Source organism: Microcaecilia unicolor, chromosome 10 (genome assembly GCF_901765095.1).
Source record: "Microcaecilia unicolor chromosome 10, aMicUni1.1, whole genome shotgun sequence".
NCBI lineage: Eukaryota > Metazoa > Chordata > Amphibia > Gymnophiona > Siphonopidae > Microcaecilia > Microcaecilia unicolor.
This window is the reverse complement of record NC_044040.1, coordinates 214,579,206-214,602,851: the sequence shown is the minus strand read 5'-3', so window position 1 is coordinate 214,602,851 and position 23,646 is coordinate 214,579,206. Positions and strand designations below refer to the sequence as shown.

At 45.0% G+C, this 23,646-nt stretch overlaps 1 protein-coding gene across 4 annotated transcripts in view; it reads right to left on the bottom strand.

Annotated features, from left to right (window-relative positions):
- Positions 1 to 21,366, bottom strand: part of BCL6 (BCL6 transcription repressor) — a 33,970-nt gene extending 12,604 nt beyond the window's left edge. For 2 of the 4 annotated variants that reach the window (XM_030217229.1, XM_030217232.1), the window contains exons 1-5: positions 21,315 to 21,358; positions 9,922 to 9,954; positions 9,333 to 9,554; positions 7,684 to 7,905; positions 4,686 to 5,666 (exon numbers count right to left, since the gene is read on the bottom strand). In XM_030217229.1, coding sequence (XP_030073089.1) covers positions 4,686 to 5,666; positions 7,684 to 7,905; positions 9,333 to 9,529 — 1,400 coding nt within the window. In that variant the 5' untranslated portion in view covers positions 9,530 to 9,554; positions 9,922 to 9,954; positions 21,315 to 21,358. Of the gene's footprint in view, positions 1 to 4,685; positions 5,667 to 7,683; positions 7,906 to 9,332; positions 9,555 to 9,921; positions 9,955 to 10,079; positions 10,386 to 21,314 lie in introns of those variants that run through there. The other 2 variants (XM_030217230.1, XM_030217231.1) reach the window with 2 other exon arrangements.
- Between the last annotated feature and the right edge of the window lie 2,280 nt (positions 21,367 to 23,646).

The following is a 23,646-nucleotide window of genomic DNA, read 5'->3' as shown; positions in this document are numbered from 1 at the left end:
ATTACTTTCCGCTCCCATTACACAATGAAAGGAGAAGGCGTTGGCCAAACACCATGCAGGAAAAAACTCTTGCATAACACTCAGGTATATGACAGTGTGGATCTCCCAGATATTTTGGCCACCACTAACCATACTGTGGTTGCAGTAGCCTACACATCTCTGCACTCTGACCAGCTGTTTCCTTACAACTTATTTCCCCATTTCTTCAACAAACATGGCCACTCAAGCTTCTCCAAAAGGGCAGGGCTAGTTTGTCTCCCCCTGAAAAGCAGAGGGAGTTGAAGAAAGCCTGACATTTTTGCAAGACATTCATATTACCAGATCAGAAGGGAAAGTAGGCTTCTGTTATAATTCTTCAATAATCTGTTAAAAGGGTTTATTGGTACACGGCCTAGTTCCAATATACAGCCTGTAGCACCTAGCATTTGTGTATAACTCTCAAAGTATGGCAAAAACCCCTTCGTCTCCTGCAGTATTTTGGTACAATGTATTTCCACCCTACACATTCAGGACCAAATTCTATAAATAGCACTGAAAAAAAAATCAGCACAAACAAAAACAAAACAAAAAAACCATGCTAAGCGTTCTATAAACTGCATTGAAAGTTAGGCGCGGTTTATAGAATGTGCCTAACTTTAGATGCGAGGATTTATGCCAAGTAAACCCTGGTGGAAATCCTCGCACATAAATTCGGCACGGAGGCCCCCTTATTGTATAATGTGCATACATTGTAGGAACGCCCTTGATCTGACCATGACCCTCCCATGGTCACGCCCCCTTTTTTTAATATGTGGATCCCCATGACTAAAAGTGAGTGCATACATTTCAATGAACGCCAATTAACTGAGTATTAGCACCCAATTATTGCTGCTAATTGGCTCGTTAATCAATTAAGTCGCGCACACAAATCAGGCATGCACCCAAGTATGCGTGAGTAAGTTTAAGCACTATTTCTAGAATTTCGGGGACAATGTACATGGTATGTTAGGGCAGCATGTCCAATAGCAAGAGCCCTATCCAGTGTCTCACTATAGCTAGACAATAATTCACATGAATCATTCTCAAAAACTTTCTATCATTAGGTCCTCTCCAACCTCTGTCTGTTCTAAGAAAACTCCACCCCGATCACTTATTTCCAAACACTTGATATACTGCGATTCACATGAATTAACCCTCTTCCTGATTAGATCTGATTGAAGAAATAATAGACAAGTTCTTTACTCCATTGTAACCTCACGTCCTAGTCTTTCACAAAGCCCTTTCCCTCTTCGATATTGCTAGCTTATCATCACTGGTCTTGTCTGAGATTTCTAGGCGGTCATTTTGTCAAAATAAATAAATAAATCTGCGATTCCACCCATCCAGCTCTCTAATTCTACTCCCATTCCTTCCTGTGAAACCACCGTTCTCTTCTCTTCACCCGCCCACTTTCAGCTGATAAAGCTTCAACATCTAATTTTTAGTCTATAAACCCACAATATCTCCAAAATGACCCATCACCTGCCTCCTTTTCCTCTCCAGCTTAACCATCTCACTTCCTTATGATCACCACTTTCAGTTCCTCACCTTCTTCTGGCCTTCTAGTCTTACCAAAATGCTCTCCTGTGGCCCTTTCAGAGAAATCCCTTAGGGCAATAGCTACTGTCTTCCTACTTCCATTTTAGGCAACATCTTTGACCAAGCTCTTTACACCAACTAATTGCTCTTTCACGTCTGCTCTAGACTCTGGCAGTTCATTTTCAGTCCTTCACAGTGTATTAGAACCAGGGCTTTTTCTGAGGGGGTACCGAGTACCGGCACCTTTTCCATTGTCTGCTAAAATTGACCCAAGGTCCCCAAGTTTTAATGAAAGAGCTCAGGCTCTACACAACAATTCTGCCTTGCAGTGGCGTAGCCACAGGTGGCCTGGGTGGGCCGTGGCCCACCCACTTAGGGCTCAGGCCCGCCCAACAGTAGCACACATTTAGCGGTAGCTGGTGGGGATCCCAAGCTTAACCAGCTCAAGATTTCCCCCCTGATGGTAATGAAAACGCTACTCTCCACAATATCGGCACCTGCGCATGCTCAGTTTTCAGCGCATGCCTGCTGCAGACTGCCAAGATGGAAAGAAGTGTTTTCTCACCAGCTGAGATAGTTTTTTTGGGGGGGGAAGAACACTTGGTGCCCACCCACAATCTGTTGTCTGGCTACGCCCCTGCTGCCTTGTCATAGATTCTGTGACTGGTTGCAGGGGGTCTGGCTATTGTGGGGTGGGTTCCTCAGTGATTACCGCACCCCTGAAGGGTGGCCTGGCATTTGAGTACCGGCACCTTTTTTGCTAGAAAAAAATACACTGACTAGAACTGCCTCAATACAATTAGCAAACTGTCTCCTCATGTGCTGACTGGAGAGAGTCTCCTCCTCCACATATCTTCCATGTTTGACTCAGTCGATCACCGAATCCTTCACTAGATGTCTCAGGACATCACTTTTCCATTTTTGTGAATGGAATGCCAGTATCTGCTTTTCTCTATTTAGCATTCATAGAATGTGCCCATTTAATGCTCTGCATCTTGCCTCAATTACCATCATGCTCATCGTTATGACTTATACTTCCATTCAGACCCTCAAAAACACTGCAGTCTGCTGGGTTAGAACCCGATTTTACATAGACTACAAAGATCGGAACCGAGATGTCCAGTTAAGGTTGTGTTCCGCGATAGTTTAAACATGGTACATGAGTTTGCTGGCGCATGCAGTGAGAACAGCCATTTTACAATGCACACACATTTTTTTTGGGGGGGGGGGGAGGGGGGAAGAAGGAATGACACAGACCCAGCAGCTTCCACGTCGAGATGTCAGCACTTAACATGTGGAAGAGAGGATTCTGTAACTTTCCCGTGTAAATGGCAACCCCTCCACATGTAGCTGCCTCATTTTACACACCTGCATGTGTTAGTACCACCAATAAAGAGACGGAATTAAACTACACGAGATTAAGGAGAACGACTCTTAATACCTTATGTACAGCCACGACCAAAATGAGCACTTTAAAATCCATGCATGTCTTTGAGTTGGTGTAAGATCTAAAAGATCATGCCCCATACACATGTATTTCCTTTTGTAAAATGGGGAACACACATGCCCTGCTTGAAATCTCTGGGTAATATGGATCTCCACATGTAAGTAGCATCTGTCTAGAATTGATATTTACATATGTATATTGGATACATGTGGCTATTTTTCCTAAATTAATGGCCATGCCATCTTTTGAACCACACCCTCTTGTTTTGGCTACACTCAAGATTTCACTGACAATGTGGAAGCCTAACCCTTACACCTAAAACACTTTGCTCAGCCTCACCCCTCTCCTCTGAAGACTCCCCCTTGCACTGCCTGTAATGCACACGCTTCCCGGTCATCTTTCTTGTTTCATGAATTCTCTCGCCCTTCTCCTTTCTTGCTGTATGAAACGTAGGACGCACAGCTGTATCAACAAATCATCTCTCAAAAATGTTTTAAACCAGCTTTCATTAAATTGATTATGATTGCATTATATTGTGTACTGTTCTTAAAAATGCTACAAGGTTATTGCAAAAAGGTATTAGTACTGTAAAAGCCCACCTCTTTAACGCTGCTTTTGACTCCTAACCACTACTCACTTGCCCTGTCCCCTTTTATCCCCTCTTTAATTCCCTTACCTCCTAGTTGTTCTGTCTGTCCTACTTAGATGGTCAGCTCTTTGAGCAGGGACTGTCTTTTTATGTATGACTAGTAAAAAAAGGCCCGTTTCTGGAACGAATGAAACGGGCGCTAGCAAGGTTTTCCTGGGAGTATGTATGTTTGAGAGAGAGAGAGCCAGAGTGAATGTGCGGGTGTGTGACAGAGTGAGACTGTCTGTGTGACAGTGTGTGTGTGAGAATGAGAGTGTGTGACAGGGCCCCCTCCCCTGTTCCTAATGCCCCTCACCCTGGTCCCTCCCCTCCTTTTCCTCCTCCTTCCCACACTTTGGGTTCCTTAAGGCTTTCAAAAGTCTATGTACTCCCGTGGCCCTAACGCCCAGTATCCGGATACCCCACCGCTTTCCTCCTGACCCCTCCCCCAAGATGTAATACTTTCACGTCCTTCATTTTTTTTTAAAAAGTGTCCTATCTACCCTGTGTACAAATGCCCGGCATTCAGATTGTGTTCCTCTCGTAAATTTTCATTTCTTTCATTCTTTCAGAACTTGCCGCCCCCCCCCCCCCCCCCCCCCGAACACTTTTGGTTCCTTCAGTCTTTTAAAACTGTCCTATGTACCCTGTGTGCTAATGGCCAGCATTGAGATTGTTTTCCTGTCCCAAATTTGCATGTCTTTCAGTCATTCACAACTCCCCCCCCCCCCTTCTCCAGTTTAACACTTTCCTTCAGTCTTTTAAAACTCTCCTATCTACCCTGTGTCCTAATGGCCAGCACTCAGATTGTTTTGCTTTGTCAAATTGTCTGTCACTGATGTCAGTGCGTGCCTGCCTAGCAGACCACTTCTGGCAGGCACGGTCCCAAGCACATCCTGTTGGAGGTGAGAATTATATAGGATGTACAGCGCTGCATATTCCTTGTAGCGCTATAGAAATGATTAGTAGTAGTACTGTATAAACAAAGACATTGGACCATAGCACTAGTAAAATTAATGGCCAAGCACCATTTCAGAACTCATTTCTCAGTACCTGTTAATGTTGTTAAGCTTGCTGGCCTGCGGTACTGTTGAATCGTCACTGTTCACACTCATCTTCATTGGACTCTGCACATCTAGATTTTCAGGCTCAATGGGCTGTTGGCACGACGATGGGGAGACGTAGGACTGAGGAGAGAGATTTTCCATTTCACTCTGGTTGCTGTTGTCCTCCTTCGCACTCTGGTTCAGGGAGTTGAGTACAATGAACTTATACTTTTTCCAGTTGCAGGCTTTGGGATCAGTGGGGCTCTTGGCCGACGGAGAACCAGATCCTTGACTGATGCGGGCGTTCTTGCTGCTGCTGGACTCAGTAGGCGAGTTGGGTTGGCAGTCTGACTTCTGGGGACTTTGAGGGCTGACCAGCCCCTTCCGGTTCACTGGTGCATTGCTTGGTTTAAAATGTTGGCTGATCTCATCTTCTGAAGAGGCTCTTTCCTCCTCTTTCCCTGCTTTGTCACAGGTAAAGAAAGGGTTACTTTTGCCAGACGGGGTAGCGGATTTAGAAGTTGAAACTACATTGTAGTGCAAGTCATTTGCCATCTTTTCTTGAGCAACTTCTTTTGGAGAATAGATGGTGGGGTGGCACATGTTCGATGAGACATCGTTAATGGCCCTTCTGTAATCTGTAAGGACTGTCCTAGTGTTGTCACAAGGCAGTAGGCTTTCTTTTTGGTACCGACTGGCCCTGGCTACTTCTGACATGGGTATCCTCACTTCTCGCGCTTCTTCATCCGGGAAGAGAAAACCATGCACTGGGATATGGCTGTATATGGGGTAGGCAGAAGTGGATCCAGTCATACCATTGTACAATGTGGGGCCAAAGGCTCTTCCATCACAGATAGTCGTATTCCGAAGGGGTGCACTGTTCTCGGACATTTCACGATTCCTATAAGCCATGACATCTGAAGGCAACATCACTCTTCCAGGTAAGAATTCTTCTCTGGGAGGTTTTACAGTAGACACCATCTCTTCGCTGGAAGAAAGCAAACATACACAAACAACTGTTATACAGTTATTCAGCACAAAATAGATATGCTGATTCATAGACAACTAGCTTTGATGGTATTTGAATTCAACCTTGTGATTAACCGTAACTTGCTAATGGTTGTACAAAGTCAGTGAGAGAACCATGGAGGGGCATTTTCATAAGAACATCCAAGTCAGAATGTCCATCTCACAGCCATTTTGAAACAGGAAAAATATTGGGATTTCCTGTTCGAAAATATGGGAGAAGGATGTCCTTATGCTGACAACATCCAAAATGAACAGTCATTTTCCAAAATGAAACGTCCAAAATAAGGACGCCTAAAAACCAATCACAAAAACATCCATCTGGCATCATTTGTACAAAAATGGACACAGAGATACTCCTGCAGAGCAGAGAGGCAGGCCTAGTGGTCACTGCAGTGGACTTTAAACAATGGGACCAAGGTACAAATCCCACCTTAATTCTTTTATATGTTATTGTGAGCCCTCTAGGAGCAGATAAAAACCTACTGTATCTAAAAATCCATCACTACAGTAGCCATCACGCTTGCAGATGTCTTATAAATTCAAGTACAGTAGGTATTTCTATGTTCCAGTAGGGCTAACATCAATGGTGTACCCTGGTTGGCTGCCCTCCACAGCAGTCCACTCCCACTGCCTCACATATTTATACAGAAATGAAAGAGTTAACATGGCAATTACACCCGGGTTGTATTGTTCACAGTCCAGTGCACTGACAACTAGGCTACTCCATAATGGCCATAATACCTGAAGCGGTCACTTTCACTTCTTAGAGAGGTGGGAGAGGGTCAGTAACCACTGGGAGATTAAGGAGGGGTCATGCCCTCATCCCTCCAGTGGTCAGCTGCTCAATCAGGGCACCTTTTTGTACCCTGGATGTGACTGAAATAGGTGCCTTGGACATTTCTTCCTATTCCATTATCATTGAAAGATGTCCTAATTTTGGTCTACCCTAGCTCTGGCCAAAACCTGTTTCCAAAATGCCCTCTTGCGGAGGCATATTTTCAAACCACTTAGACTAACAAAGTTGCATAATAACCTATGGAACGTTGTAAGTCTAAGTGCTTTGAAATTGAGCCCCATTTAAGGCTTCCAACCAGTCCTGTGCTCTTTCCACCACTTTGCTTCCACAAGTACAGCAGCTCTGCAAGCAAATTGCGTCTTTGCGCTGAAGACACACTGCTCTACCAGGATCACTACCAGTGACGTAGCCACAGGTGGGCCAGGGCCCATCCACTTAGGGCGCAGGCCCACCCAACAGCAGCACACGTTTAGCAGTAGCTGGTGAAGATCCTAAGCTCTAACAGCTGAAGACTTCCTCCTGATGGTAATGAAAATGACACTCTCCATGATACTGGCACCTGCGCATGTTCAGTTTTCAGCGCATACCTGCTGCAGACTGCCAAGGTGGAAAGAAGCATTTTCCTGCCAGCTGAGATGTCTTTTGGGGGGGGGGGGGGGAGAACATTTGGTGCCCACCCACAATCTGTTGTCTGGCTATGCCCCTGATCTCTACCCTTCTCTGGAAGGGCCACTTCCCAGGGAGGAGGGTGTAGCTCAATTTCCAGCAACATCTCAGTACAAGAACTCCATTCACATTCCCAATATGTCGCTGCCAATTATGATAACTTCATAGTAATATGAACACTGATCTATTAAGACTTGAATAGAGATGATCGACTCTTCGTAAGGCCACTGAGCTGCTTTTGGATGCTAATGGCTTGCAGCAACTAGATTTAATCTGGTGACTTTGAGCTACAAAGGCTCTGCAATGCCTTGGGCCACCAAGTGTCCCTCGTGTGTCACACTATCTATAGTACCGAGCATCTCCGTCATTCTTAACAGATGCACATCCCAGTAATACCAAGGCTAGAATAAAGCAGATCCTTGCTGCTATTCAGAAGTGTTGAACCAACCTGTACCCATCACTAAAACTAGGAGAGATCCCAGAAAAGCTTCCCAGGTGCAGTGCTTCATTTCACCTGGCTTTGAGGAACCTTTGGCAGGTGTCTACAACATGCTCCATCTGCAGATAGAGAGCTGCATTCATGACTGCCATGATGCTGGTTTCCCGAAGGCTCAGGCGCGACGTGTACATGAAGTCCAGCAGGATCTGGAACCCTTCCGGGTTGATTTCTGGGTCTAAGTTGATGATATTCAGGTTGCATTTCATCTGGTCGGTGAAGATGCTGTAGAAGAGGCCGCTAAAGACGAGGAAAAAGATAAGTGTTGACCATATGCCTTCAGCTACCCAAGAAGACCCTATTCATGAACAGTTTTACAGTCACTTAGGGTCCGATTCAGTAAACGGAACCCAAAGTTAGGCTCCATTAACATCCATGCTAAGTGCTGATTCTATAAAGCTTGCTTAGCACTAAGTTGCCTTTATAGGATACCAACTTAGCACGAATCTTGGCCTAACTTTGGGCACGAGAATTACACCTGCTGAAGCCTTACATAAAATAATAAATTTAAATTTAAAAAGTCGCTTATTTATTACTTTGGTGCCTACATTTTGGGAATGTCCCTGACCCACCCACGGCCATGCTCCCTTTTGGAGTTGCGCATTGTTACAGAACAGAGCATAGATAAATCCATCTGGAAGGTCCTACTTAGTGTCCATTAACATCAATAACCGATTGTTAAGAGCTCATTAATTCATTAGTTTGTTTGTGGATGTGGATATCATTTACATATATGTCTAGAGGATGCCTATTCAATAGAGGAAAACATATGTACCCAGTAATGCTAGTATTCTGTAACACAGGCACGTATGGCTCTATTTTAGGCTTGAGCACCTATATCAACCATAGAACTAGGGTAAGCGCTGTGCCACTTATAGCATTCTATAAGTTGTACAAGCCAGGGGCGTATCTGACCTTCAGCGGTAGAGGGGGCCAGAGCTGAGGTGGGGGGGGCACATTTAACCCCCCCCCCCCGGCGCCGCCGCCATCATCGCCCACACTCCCCCGCCGCCGCCATCATCATTGCTGACACCCCCACTGCCACTGACCCTCTTGACCCCCCTGCCCGCTCTCTGTCGCCTACCTGTGCGGGCGGGGACCCCATCCCCCACCCGCACAGGTAGGCGACGGCGAGCAAGCAGGCGGGGGGGGGGGTGTCGAGAGGGTCATCGGTAGGGGGGTCCAGGGCCAAATCTATGGGGGCCCTGGCCCCCGTGGCCCCATAGCAGCAACGCCCCTGGTACAATCTACAACCAGACTCCACCTACCTGTAAAATATGCACATATTTACAGAGTAGAGCTTAGGTGGATGTTTGGAATTTACACAAATATATATGCCATTATTCTATTTACATGCGTAATTGGCGCCATACTATTAGAATTACCCTCAGACTGCTGGTGTGAATTGACTACAACGGAAAGAAATGCAAGACTACCCATATAATCACGATTAGCCAATCAGATCATTCCCTTGTGGCCAGTGTTAACTTTACTTCAGAGGTCTTAAGTAAGAGCTTCATTCTTCTCACACAATAAGTCAGCAGCAATTATACATCCACAAACTGCCTTCCTTTCAGACCTCCACTCTAAATAGGCTAATTCAATTCATAACACCTCTTGGGTTGTAATCACTAGCAAACTCTTGCAACAATAAACATGTCACCTACCTGCAGGCCATGAGGACTGTTTTATGGGCGCGAAAGTGCTCTCTGTTTACCACGATGATAACATCTGTGAGGATGTCCCGGCTTCGAAGGCGGTTCAGGTTCAGGAGAACATCACTGGCGTGGCGTGTGAACTGGATACAGCTGTCTGCGGAGGAAGCCATCCTGCTAGGACCTGAGAGAGACATCACAGACCTCATCAGACCTGCCCGGCAAAGCGTACATCTGCAAAAATGACACACTTTGACTTTGCATGGACTTGGAGACACAAACAAAACAGGGGGGGGGGAGGGAGGGGGGACACATAGCAGTGGAGTTTCAACTTCTACTTTCCCTGGCAATTTAGCGAAGTGTGTGTCAGTGTGAAAAAGGGAAGCGTGGAGGTTTGCAGAAAGACAGCTGGACCATCCTCAGGTACTGCACTGATAGGACCAGTGCTCTGCAAGCAAAACACATCCATCTGCACCTGTCCTGAGATCTTCTGCTCATACACTGGGCAGGATTCAGAACCCATTCTGCGTCTATGGGGTAACCTTAGATCAATCAATTATTTCTCTGTCTCACAGTGAAACTATAATGTATAACTACTTACCCAGAAGTCAGAATCCCAAAATGTCTTTAAAACCTTAAAGAAACAAAAGACACAAAAATGTTAATATTTATAGGCTGAAAAGGAACAGATTTGTTAATATTACAAGTAACCCCCCCCCCCCCCCCCCCCCCCAAACTGCTGGGTAAGAAGCAGCTTACAGGCCATTTCAGATGACTCCAAAAAGCTACTGGAGAGTTTTGTTCTTCCAAAGGAAGCCTCAAACCTAGGAGAGCTGACACAACCTCACCCACTTTCCCAGCTGAGGGCATCTGCTAAGCTGTGTTGCAGGAGCTCCACCTTAAAACCAAATTCCTGCAGTTGTTGTACCTTTGAAAACACTTCCTGGGTGCCAGTCACCGTCTGCTCATTCATCCTAAATAAGTTTGATCCATGTCATAATCCAATGTTTGTGACATTATTGAGCTGCAAGGACACGCCTACTGGAGCATGATTGGATGGAAGTCCCAACACCTTGTCTAATCAGCATTCAGCAGTATTACAAAACACAACCCAAATACACAAAAGGCATATTTACTTTTTCAAACAAGAGGTTGGGATAAGAACATATATTACAACCACACATACACTAAGGTTCTCTAAGTGGAGCCCAGACAACAAACATGGCAGCTGATGTTTTCCAATCACAACATGCCCTAAGGGACAGAATAGGTTGCATAGTACTTAATGTTCTGCTTCTAACTCTTTTAGCTCAAAACTCAAAGACTGAATCATCATTTTCCCTAACAGCTTAGTGCCTTCAGCCTGTTCTATGGGGCACCCTCATGAAGTGTCCCGCTCTGTTTAAACTGCATACACCGATCTGAGAAGCAAACAATTGTATAGACAGATACTGAAAGCCTCACCCAACAGAAAGCCTCAGACATCAGAAGTTCTGCTTTCTATTTTTTGACCATTCTAAATACGCCAGGGTGCTGCACTGCTGTTTGTTATCAGAAACCAATTGGCAGACTCACCCTTTCAGAATGTGAGCTCAGGCTTCAAACGTGAGAACACCAGGGGGGAGGGCATATTGGAAAGGAAAGTAGGTGTGAATTAATGCTTATTCTGGCATGATAGTTATTTAGTAAGGTTATTTGTAATTGCTGGACTTGCACCGGATGTATCTATCCTCCAGTGTACAGTATCTCAATAAAATCTTATATAGATGATATTTAGAAATGGGCTTCCGAAAGGAGAGGGAGAGTCTTTTTAGCAGGAAGTGGCTGAGATGGTGAGAAGACAGACTGATGGGACATCCTGAAAACTCAATGCATTTCCTGGTGTGCTCCGTGCACAATTATCTCTGGCTTTTCCTTCCTTCCCAAGGATTCTCTGTGCTTATTCCAGGTTTTCCTGACTCCTGTTACTGCTTTACTTCCACCACCCTTACTGCCTAGAGTTGAGGTTTGGAGAGATTCAGACAACGGACAGCAGCTGCAGCAAGCAATTAAGTTTAATGTTAAAACGAAAGAAGAAGGATACTACTACTACTACTACTTAACATTTCTAGAGCGCTACTAGGGTTACGCAGCGCTGTACAATTTAACAAAGAGAGACAGTCCCTGCTCAAAGAGCTTACAATCTAATAGATAAGAGCGAGACAAATATAGGATAATCAAGCCATTGTGACATCACTGATGAGGTTGGCTCTTAGGCATTGGTGGAATGAGGCATTATGACATCACAATCTCAGCTCTGGATACCAGAGACTGAAACTCTTCACACTAAGGGGGGAAGTGGGCCAAGTATAGGACAGTCGAGCCATTGTGACATCACTGATGAAGTTGGCTCTTAGGCATTGGTGGAATGAGGCATTATGACATCACAATCTCAGCTCTGGTTAAATCACTGCTATATGTAATACTACTACTACTACTTAACATTTCTAGAGCGCTACTAGGGTTACGCAGCGCTGTACAATTTAACAAAGAGAGACAGTCCCTGCTCGAAGAGCTTACAATCTAATAGATAAGAGTGAGACAAATATAGGACAATCAAGCCATTGTGACATCACTGATGAGGTTGGCTCTTAGGCATTGGTGGAATGAGGCATTATGACATCACAATCTCAGCTCTGGTTATATCACTGCTATATGTAATACTACTACTTAATATTTCTAGAGCGCTACTAGGGTTACGCAGCGCTGTACAATTTAACAAAGAGAGACAGTCCCTGCTCAAAGAGCTTACAATCTAATAGATAAGAGTGAGACAAATATAGGACAATCAAGCCATTGTGACATCACTGATGAGGCTGGCTCTCAGGCATTGGTGGAATGAGGCATTATGACATCACAATCTCAGCTCTGGTTAAATCACTGCTATATGTAATACTACTACTACTACTACTACTACTTAACATTTCTAGAGCGCTACTAGGGTTACGCAACGCTGTACAATTTAACAAAGAGAGACAGTCCCAGCTCAAAGAGCTTACAATCTAATAGACAAGTGAACGGTCGGTCCGATAGGGGCAGTCAAATTGGGGCAGTCTGGATTCACTGAACGGTAAGGGTTAGGTGCCGAACGCAGCATTGAAGAGGTGGGCTTTAAGCAAAGACTTGAAGACGGGCAGGGAGGGGGCTTGGCGTAAGGGCTCAGGAAGGTTGTTCCAAGCATAGGGTGAGGCGAGGCAGAATGAGCGGAGCCTGGAGTTGGTGGTGGTGGAGAAGGGTACTGAGAGGAGGGATTTATCCTGTGAACGGAGGTTACGGGCGGGAACGTAAGGGGAGATGAGGGTAGAAAGATAGTGAGGGGCAGCAGACTGAGTGCATTTGTAGGTAAGAAGGAGATACTGGTGTCTAGGTACAGGGAAGCTGGTAGGTGTGCAACAAGCGCATTCCCCCTTGTGACCTTGTGCAAGTCACTTAAACCCTCCATTGTCCCAAGGTATAAAAACTTAGACTGTGAGCCCTCTAGGGACAGAGAAAGTTCTTGCATATAATGTGTACAGTGATATGTCTATTAGCACTATAGAAATGATTAGTAGTAATAGTAGTGGAATAATTACAGCATGAAATAAACGTGTTTACATGCCCCATCAGGCAGGGCTTGTTGACTCGTTTCGTGGTTTTCTTGGTGAACACCTCACGCTCTGTTTTATCCAAAAAGTCAGAATGGAAACCAGGGTTAGTCCACTTGAATGAATAGAACTTAAACAAAAAAAGTAAACCATCTCTGATTGAACTAACTGGTTTTTGGGAGCTAGCATTTCCTTCTCTGGGAAGCACAACATAAGACAGCAAACTATTTACAGGTTTAAAAAAGTTTAAGGAAGGGATAACAATGTTTTTACTCCTCCTGGAACAAGTCGCTGCACTTAACCACATGACGAAATGAAAGCCAAGAACGCAATTCATTGATTTACAAAGCTCTCTAGTCACTGCAGTACCCTGGAGAAAAGGGAAGTCAAAGTTGAACAACTTTCTGTAAAAAAAAAAAAAAAGAAGTGATCCTACCTGTACTTTTCTAAATGACAAGCACCAGCATGAGGGGAGGGGAGGTAAAGAGAAGAGAATTAGATCCTTGCCCCTCTCACACTGTCCTTCATAATCCTGCCCAGGGTCTGGCATCAATCAAGTCGCAAATGCATTATGGGGTTTTTTTTTCTTAATTCTCTTGTATGAAAATGATTGTAGTAGAGTAGGAGGTAGGGGAACATCTCAGCCCTGTTATTCTAGGAAGCATTCAACTGAATCTAGATTTGTTTCAGGGAAAGATCTCTACAGCAAAAGATGCGCCCCCGAGCCAGCTTTCCAGGAACTCTCTGGCGCAGGCTCCGGTAGTCCCTCGGACTCTCTGCCAGGCCTCTGGCTCCAGTATCCAGCTCAAGATAGGCTGATGGGAAAGCAAGAGAGACTGATAGGTGAGTCCATCGCCCTCATCATTCACTTCTTGCTCCAAAAGAATCAGGAACATGCACAACTCAGCTGCTATTATTGCTGGCAACTTGTAGAAACTAAAAGGGTTAGGCTACTTCCCCCCCCCCCCCCCCAAATGGAAATATGTCCATAGTCAATCAGAAACTCACGACACTGATCCAAGGCTTAGTGAGAGTGTGAAAGTTACAGAGAGGCATATTTTCAAAGCACTTAGCCTTCCAAAGTTCCATAGAAACCTATGGAACTTTGGAAGGCTAAGTGCTTTGAAAATATGCCTCAGACTGTCTGAGTTGCACTAATCAGGAGAGAGTTTTTACCTGTGATCCTAGGTGTTTCACTAAACCCAGTGGTGTGCTGGAGCAGGCTCTCACAGGCTCGCAAGAGCCGGTTTTTAAGAATTTTGGGAGCCGGTTGTTAAAGTAGGGCCCTCCATGGCTACTTTAACAACTGGCTCCCAAAATGTGGGCTTGGGCCCCCTGCTGAATTATCTTTTACTTTGATGGTGGGGATGCTGAGCCCTGCCAGCCAAGTAAATAGACTACTGCTGCTCCCCGCTCCTTGTTTCCAGCTCTGGGCAGCAGGCTGGGACTTCTCCAGCATGTGAGAGAAGTTCCAGCATGCTGCTCAGAGCAAGACGTTGGGAGTGGTGGCAGTCCATTTATTGGCTGCCAGCAAAGGTATGCCTAGCTTGCCCGCACAAAGGGAGGGAGGAGAGAGAGGCAGGTGTTGCCCCCTCCCCCCCAGCCACCCATGGCCCTTCCAACTGCAGAGCTGGCTACGTCCGGAGAAAGAGCCTGTTAAAAATTTACCAGCACACCCCTGACTAAACCCCTCACTGAGTACCAAAAAGCCAATGTATGTTGATTTATACAATCAGCACGAAATGCACACTTTCAATAAAGAGATAAAATTATGTTTCTATAACTAAACCTACCAAAGATAACACCCCCTTACTCTTTTTCTCTCTAAGAACTTAAGAATAGCCATACTGGGTCAGACCAGTGGTCCATCTAGCCCAATATCCTGTTTCCAGCAGTGGCCAAGCCAGGTCACAAGTACCTGGCAGAAACCCAAATTGTGGTAACATTCCATGTAGAACCCTAAAGAATAACAAGATTCTGGAATCCTAAGGAGTGACAAGATTCCATGCAGAATCTCAGAGTAGCAACATTCCATACTACAAATCCCAGGGCAAGCGGTTGCTTCCCATGTCTGTCTCAATAGCAGATTATAGACTTTTCCTCCAGCAACTTGTCCAAATCTTTTTTAAACCCAGATAGGTTAACTGCTGTTACCACATCCTCCAGCAATGAGTTCCAGAGCTTAACTATTCATTGAGTGAAAAACTATTTCCTCTTATTTGTTTTAAAAGTATTTCAATGTCTCTCTCTCTCTTTAATAGACTCGCTAAAGCAAGAGACTGTAATTAATCTATCACATGCAGCACCCAGTAAAATACCAGTGACTGCTGTATGTGTTGCTTTCATAAGAAAATACCCCACCTCCCAGTAGGTGCCAACCTCCTCTCAGTTCCTGCCAATGACTGCGGGCATTTTAAAAGAAAAAGGCAACGCTTGCTGTGCATGTGGCAGAGGAAGGGGGGGGGGGGCAGAAAGTGTTTCTATTCTTTAGGGAAGTTCCCTACCTATCACTTCCTTAGATTTTAAAGTTAGTTAGTTTTCAAGCCAAGTTTTTGGGACACATCTCAGTCAGGTTTTCAGGATACCTGTAATGACTATGTAGGAGATACATTTGCATTCAGTAGAGCTGGTTTATGAATTTTATCCCAGGGACTGGGTTGAGAAACACTGGTTTAGAAGCATCTCCCATAAACCAGTTAGGTGGCTTAGTGAAAAATGCAGCCCATTTGCACACACACAAAATCTACCATTGCCAAATTAGGTCTTCTGTACTATGGGTCAGCCAGGACCTTACTTAGGAACAACTGGAGGCTGTATTTACAGTCCATAATATTAGGGTCCAGAACAGAAGTTCTCAACCCAGTCTTCACTTTTAAACTTGTTCTCTCCCCCCACCTCCCCCAAAGCAATTCCTTCCTCTGCTTGCCAATAAGGGTGCAGCCTTACTGGATGCAGAAAGTGAGAACCCACCATTCTTTGGTAAAAGAACCACCCTTTTGGTTACCAGCTATTGGTTGGCATTTAGTGATTTTTTTTAAAAAAAGTTAATTGAATTTATTCTAAAGCTGCAAAAATTATGTACCTAATCTGCATTTTTTGCCCTATGAGTAAAAACTTCCCTAGTGGGAATTCAGTGATTATAGAAAAAGAATTCTGATATATATATTTTTTTTCTTTTAGGCGACTTCCTGGAATGGGACAGTAATATTCATAATTTAATATCACAAGTAAAAATTGTCATAAAATTAGAACGGTACTGGGGATGGGGAACAGCAAACTGCTGTGCCTCCCGTGTAAAATACTTTTTGGCCCTTAGAGGGCGCCCTACACCAACACATTCAACTGCAGGCCTATTTTTGTTGATTGCAGGTTTTCGGGCACTTCGGCCAGTCGGTGGTTCTTCTTCTTGAATGAGAGCTGAGCTCTGGTGGCGTCTCCCCGAGCTCTGCTCGGTATCGTTTCTTTCCCCAGACACTAGTGTAAGGTCAAGATCTCGCGGGAGGCAGGACTGCTGGGCGTTACTCAAGCCCTACGAACACTAAAGCACGAGTCTATTGTGAACGTTCCATTAAATGTTTGGAAAGTGCTTTTAGAAGGTATGGGGATGATGTTTTTCTTAATAATATTCTCTAATGTTCAAGCTAGGATATGATTACGTAGTAACTATATTTCCAACGCTAAAAGCATTTTCCCAGCTCCACATCTGTTCTAAATGTTATTACCGTGCTAGCAGGAAAGTAGGTTTGGTGTTACGAACACTTTCCATCCGGCCCTCTGGTGAGCAATCTTTACAAACAGATGGTGAGCTAGTTTCCAGGTCCTGCCAAAAAAACACTGAGTAGCACTAGCAGGCACAAAAAAAAAAAAAAAAAAACAGGTTTCTAGGAAAGGAAGAAATTGCGTGGCTCAGTTTCTTAACACGGCTCGCAAGGAACAGCAAAGGGGTTTTTAAACTATCTTCAAAGAGAGCACGGGAACCTGTCTTTTTAAAGGTTATCTGACTGAAGTGTCAAACCGGCAACCCAAACGGAACAAAAAAAAAAAAAGCTTGCTCGATGACAACTGTATTTTATTCCTTTTAATATCTGTCTCGTTTTCAGAATCAGCAGTTTCCAGGACTGGTAAATGGCATCCCATAGGTAAGCTCTCATTACACAGAATTTCATCATTTGATATCGACAAAATCATAGTGAGTGGAAATGTTTCTCTTTAGCAGAAAGGAAACTACTTTAAAAAAAAAAAAAAAACCCCAGTACAAGTGCTGGATGCTGTTATAAATATTTCAATAAAATTGATGAAAAAAAAAAAAAGGTTTAAATCGCATTGCTGGTAGTGGGAGGAAGGGGCAAGCGGAGCCTCCATCTTTTTACAGTACATAAATGTCTGGCATGAATCCAATTTATGCGCCGTCCTGCCCCCTACAGGCCTCACTGGGCAGAACATCGATGCGCCCCTTGCTGAGAGCAAAGCCAGAAGGGTTCGCCAGGTACTTTGTTACCCAGCGACTTGGCTGCGCTCTTTTCTACCACTAACAGAAGCCAATGCTTAATTTGCTTTGATCAAGTCTAAATGCAGCACTTTTTAAATGCATTTTATTTTTATTTGTGCAGGTTTTTTTTTTTTTTTCAAGTGCTACTAAAACTGTGCAGCACCGGGACTTCTGCCGTTCTGGAGTTCAGCATACTTTAGACTCGACTGGGGTGAACAAAAAAACTTCACACGGTTTCGCCTAGCAACACTGTTACTTGACTGCACGTACGAATAAAATAAACAGCATTATTTACAGGAGGTAGTGTCGTTGCTTCATAGTTGTCCTCTAATATTCGAATCAAGCTCTTCCATGCTTTTCGTCAGCATTTAACTGGTAGCTTAAGCTCGTAGCAGTAAAACATTAAACACGTTTTGTGAAGTGTCAGTCACTACAAGATTAGCCCAGCACAATTTACAAAAACGCACTGGACTGGTCAATTATTTAAATAAGACTTTTAGATTTTTTACAGAGAGAAAATAATTTCTGTAATAATGAGAGGCCCAGTAAGTGCAGGACTTATGTTGGTAAACATGTCACCTGCACGAGTTCCATGTCCTCGTCCGAGAGACACAACTTTTGTGTTTTAAGGGTGTGGTAGCCGGGTTAGTTCACTTTTAAAGGTAAATAAATAGAAATAAAGCAAAACATAGAAAAGAAAGTAAGATGCTAGTCCAATACATTTTGATTAAGGAACTAAGGAGAGTTTTAAGGAAAACACTCCACGGGATATTTCCTACCTGAGGAAAAGGCAGCATAAAACGCAATTGCACCATTTCACCACTAGATGGCAAAATTTATTTTTGGAAATCTACATGTGGTTGAGCAAAGCAAGTGGAATTTTGGCTGGATACTAGAGAGGCAATAATCTTACTTCTATTATTCACTTTTAAAATCAGTTTGAGAAACATTTTTTTTTTTACCATCTTTCCAGCCTTTCGTGGCCTAACATGTTTCTGCAGAGGGCAGGACACCAGCCCAGAAGAGGTGACCTGCCCAACGGTGTACAGGACCAGCAGTGAAAAGGACACTTTTGGCTAGCTCTGCCTTGGGCAATAAATAATCAAAGATGGTATTTCAGATCTTGTCTAGGACAGACGTATGCCACCAGTATGCGCATTGCACAGTCACAAATCAAATCTAACCTCTTACACTCCCCTCCCCTTCTGCTGTCAAACTGGTGACACTGGGAATGTCCCAGGGCACTTCAATCTTGCAGCACATTTTAAGTATATTCCTATATCTTACTATGTAAAAACATCAACCTAAAAGCGTTTAAGAGTCCCAGTCAAAAACTAACGCTCTGGAATTACATTAAGCCTGGCTTAAGTAATGCCCAAAGTCTAGCTTGCATCGTCTACTGCCAAGCTGCGTATGAGTCCGATATGGCGACCTGGCCAGAGTCCGTATTTGAATTTGATGACTCGCTTTTCCAGCGGTCAACACCAAGCTCATTAAAATAACGTGTAAAAATGCTGTCACTGACGTTTTTAACAGATCTGCACCTTCCAAGCAACAGTCTATGTTATTATTACTTTTATTTCAAAAACCAGTGGAGGTCGCTAAAGCTCCGTTAGCCACTAACCCACTCCCCCCCCCCCCCCAAAAAAACCCCATTTGAATCTCAGACAATCCTGCCCCCCAGCATAATAGTTTGTTAATCTGCAAAAGGCACTTTTTCTGGCAAGAATTTCTCAAGTGCAGACTTTGCAGACTATGCTGTCCTAGAGCCCCCCCTCCCCCACCCCCCATCCGTGTCTATATGTCCGGGTATCATAGGAGCCAACTTTTCAAAATATAATGGTTATACTCAAGGAGTTTGTTCAATATTAGGGGTGCTCCTGCACCCATAGAGCTGGCCTCTATGACGTACACATTGCTTTTTTGGCATTTTTGTTTTACACGTCAAATCCCAAGTATAGTCGTTCTCTTGTTCTGCGCTCCCAAAAAAAAAAAAAACAGATCCGCGTCATCTTTAAACAAGATAAGCTCCATGAAGTGATCTACAGCTGTTCTGTAGTCTGACATGCTTTATTGCTAGTTTTGGTTCCCACCCCCGTCAGTCCTGTTCCCCCCCTCATTTGTCCCCTAAGAACAAAAAAAAAGTTGCGCAGATCTATTTTACTTATTCTTCCACCCCCCACCCCCCCCAGCAAATGTGGGTATGAGCTTTTTAGATACCTCCAGGAATAGCGTGTGGCTCCGGGCCAGCTGAACTTCAGTTTGGACTGAAGATTTACTAGCCCTGGCACAATCCCAATCCCTCCACTAGTAAATAGTTTTAAAAATCAGAGCCGCCCCTGGAAGTCTAGATGGTAGCGATATAAATATAGACGTGCATACAGAGAAGCAAAATTAAAAATACCCCAGCAGCTCTGCCTAGGGGGAAAAGCCCTCCAGCACCTCTTAAACCCGCATCCTGTTACGCGCTAGAAGTTTATACTCTGTGGTTAACTTTCTTTTCCATCGGGGTTCCCAGTCTGCATTGCTGGAGATCTGAGATGTGTTATTTCCATTAAAATGTCTACATTTTATCTGGCTGGAAAGAACGAATATGCTACAAATCACAACTGAGGGGGGGGGGGGGGGGGGGGAAGAAAGGTACAAAGTTTCAAACCTTTCGTTTCCACGCAAATTTTGCGAGCACTTTAAATGGGCGACCCTGTCAGTCTGCTCAATCTAGCATGAATATTTCAAAACATTTTTTTTTTTTTTGCAACAGTCTCCCATGTATTTTCCCCACCCCCTTCGGAAGGTCCAGAATTGCACATACCGATCACCTCTATCCGACCCCTTTTATTCCCACAAGGCTACCCAGTGCAAGAGCAGCAGCACAGAAATTTTGACATTGATGACACAACAACAAAACAAAAATCAACACTCATTTGAAAATTCACAATTCAAGTGGTCAAAAAAACATGATTTTTTTCTTTTCCTCTATGTTGCACGCTTCACAGCCACAAATTCTAGCCAGCCTTCCACACTGCATCGAGACTCCTGCCTCCCAAAACAACGTCTCGGAACCGTTTTTTTTTTTATTGTCCGAGAAGGCGCGATCGCTCTTTATGCGCCCATCTCCAAGCTAAAAATAGCGTTCCCTGCCTCCCCCACCCCTCCTTTTACTGCAATCAGTCTGGCTGTGGAAACCCTCGCGAGCGACTGCAGCCCGGATCCGCTGCTAAAGCCCTGCGAGCGACCGAACGCGCATGAACAGGCAGGTGCGACGAGAGAAACCCCGGTTTCTAGGTCCCCGCCACCCCCCCATCCAGCTGGGTCCGTGCAAGGGGCGCACAAGTGAGATCGCAGAGCCGCACATGCATGCTCCTACACCACGGGCTGCAAAGGCGCAGGCTGGCTAATCAGATGGAGCCTCCCCCTCCCTCCCTCCCCTTCTCCGGAGCGAAAGGGAAAGAAGCCAGACGGGCTGAGTGAGCCGAGCAAGCTCAGTGTGTGTGTGACAGTCAGGGACGGCTGCCTGCGGAAGAAGCCAGCGCTGAGCTCCAGACACACCACACACACACAGACAGACACACAAACACGTCCTTCCCAGATCTTAAACACGTCTCTCCAAGAAAGCAAAACACAATTAAGCAGCCTTTCCTCCTCCCTTTCCAAAGAAAAGCACCAGCAGATCAGCTGCCGCCCCCCCCCCCCCCCCCCATGCATCAGTTTTACTGCACAGAAACAGCGACTTTTATTATTATTTTTTTAAATTCTGCTTCTCCAACACCTGCTAGAAAAAGAGACACACACAGAAGCAAAACCCTATGAAACTTCGCGCCAGGCAATTGGCAAAGAGAGAGAGAGAGAAAAAAAAAAGAATTAAAAAAGAAAAAAAATCACCTGGTTGGGCTTTCCTAGAAAATCCTTGCATCACCACTTCTAAGAACCCCAGTTCTAAGAATCAACAGAGCTCAATTCTCGGAATTTGAGCTTCTGATCTTTCCATTGCGCACGGGCAGGGGAGGATCGCGTGTCACCCCGCCGGCCCCCTGCCCCCAGCCCGGCCCCCTGCCCCCCTCCGGACGGTGGCCCTCGATAACCCCCAAGGGTTTGAGCCCCTTAGAGGGGCAAAAAGCGCCCCGAAAGCTTTCGTTCGGCACCCCGGGGGCAGAAAAGGAGGTGGGGACGGCGGCGGGCTCCCCCGCGCACTTGGTGCGCTCCGGCGGACGGGTCACGTGGCCCCGTGGCAGGGCGCTGACGTAGGCTTTCAAGTTGAAAGCCCAGCCCCGAAATTCTCAGAACTCATTTGCTATTCGGTGACATAAGAGCAGAGTCCAGGGGCTGAGCGCCCGGGCTGCAAGTATAAGCGCATAAACACAGCAAGCAAAGCAAGCGCACAGCACAAGGAGGGGGGGAAACTTTCAGCACACTCTTCTCCCCTTCCCCCCCCCCCCCAGCCCCTTCCCCACCATGCAAGGCAGGGACACAGAACTCCCCCCCCTCCTTTTTTTTTTTTCCTTTATCCTTTGCTTTGGCTTCTGCAGAGCCATTCTGGGCTCTGACTCCCAAAGTTTTCGCAGGGGCAGGAAGCGGCCGGAGCTGTGGATTTTTGCAGGGGTGGGCGCTTCATTATTATTATTATTATTTTTCCCCCCCAAGGTCGTCTTTTCCTGATGCGTGCTTGGGTTTCCTACTGATGGCCTTGCTTTTTTTTTAAATATTCTTCATTTTAAAGGACTGTCTTGTATGTTTTCCAAGGACTGTAAGTGGTGTTTTCTTACTTGTTCAAGGGCTGCACATGATGTCTGCAGAATCTGGCAATTTCAATGTGTGTTTGTCTGTCAGTACCAGAGACATTGGAATGTGCATTTCGGGCATTTGGTATTATTATTATTATTTTTTTAAATGAAATGTCTTTGCTTTGTGTTGATTCTGCCCCTCAGAGGAGGGTATTTTGTGTGTAAGGTGGGGGGGGGGGGGAGCGAACATCTTCAGGACTTGGCTGTTTTATTTTCTCGGGGAGGGGGGGGGGGAGAGAGAAGGGGAGAATCCCAGGCCCTACCTCCTGCTTTCGCAAGGAGCTGCTGCAGACATCGGGGACGTGTGTTTCGTTCAGTGGCTGCGATGGGGAATAACAGAAAAAGTACATTCAGGATTTATTGAACGCTAGGGGAGGGGGGAGTAGGTAGGATTCCTGAAAAGATGATCTGCAAAGCAAAGAATTTGCCCGTCGTTGGATGCAGTTCACGCTGTGTGTGCTTTTCCGATGCTTTGATTTTTTTTTTTTTAAGTGAAATCCACGTCTCTTCTGGTAAATGTCGACTGTATGATTTCAAGGGTGGGTGGAAAGCAGGAGGAGGCGGATCTCACGATTTCGGACACTTGTTTATGTGCATAACCGAGGTGGGGGGGGGGGAAGGACTGCAGCATTCCCTGTGTACCCTTGGCTAGACAGATCGCTAGGGCTGCCTTGCAAAATGCCTCCCCAGGGGTTGGCAAAGTTGTGTCGAGAGGAATAAGTATTCTATTTAGAGGCTCTGGACTAAAAATAAAATGCTTATCCACAATTCTGTATAGATCACCTATATACTGTGACAGATTTGTAAAGTCTCCTTCAGTCTTGAACTGATTAAACGTAGGAGCTGTGCTTCCACCCTGGGCATCTGCTTTCGTGTTTTCCTTGTTTTATTGCACTGATCATTTGCATGTCTGTAGATATAATCATGACACTGCTGTTGAGTCTTATAGGTAATCAATAAACAGAGGGCGTATTTCAGAGAAGGAGTTGTGTGTATATATACATATTTTTTTTGTCTGTCTGATCTAACCTACTTTCCAGAGGTCTGTTTGCAGAGGGAGCCGGCTGCGTGCCTCGGGCTTGTGTGGGTGTCTGGTTTCTGTACACGTTTTGGTTCTCAATATGAATGTAAAACCCCAAAGAATTTGAAGACTGCTCTTCAGAGGTGTATGGCTGATGGTTATCTACCTGACATTTATATTTCACCCGTCTTTTTTTGCCTCATTTGCATGGTCACATGGTCTGACTTGGTATTTTCTCATAAACTAATGAATTCTCAGGTAGCCAAAACCCAGGATTCCCCTCGCACGTTGGCAGGAGCTGTGCATGCGGGGTTTAGAAAGGTCCTCTTTGCATTTTCAGATTTTTTTTTTTTTTTTACATTTTTTGACTTAATGTGAGTCCTTTTTACAAAAAAATTAAAAGAGGTGTTTC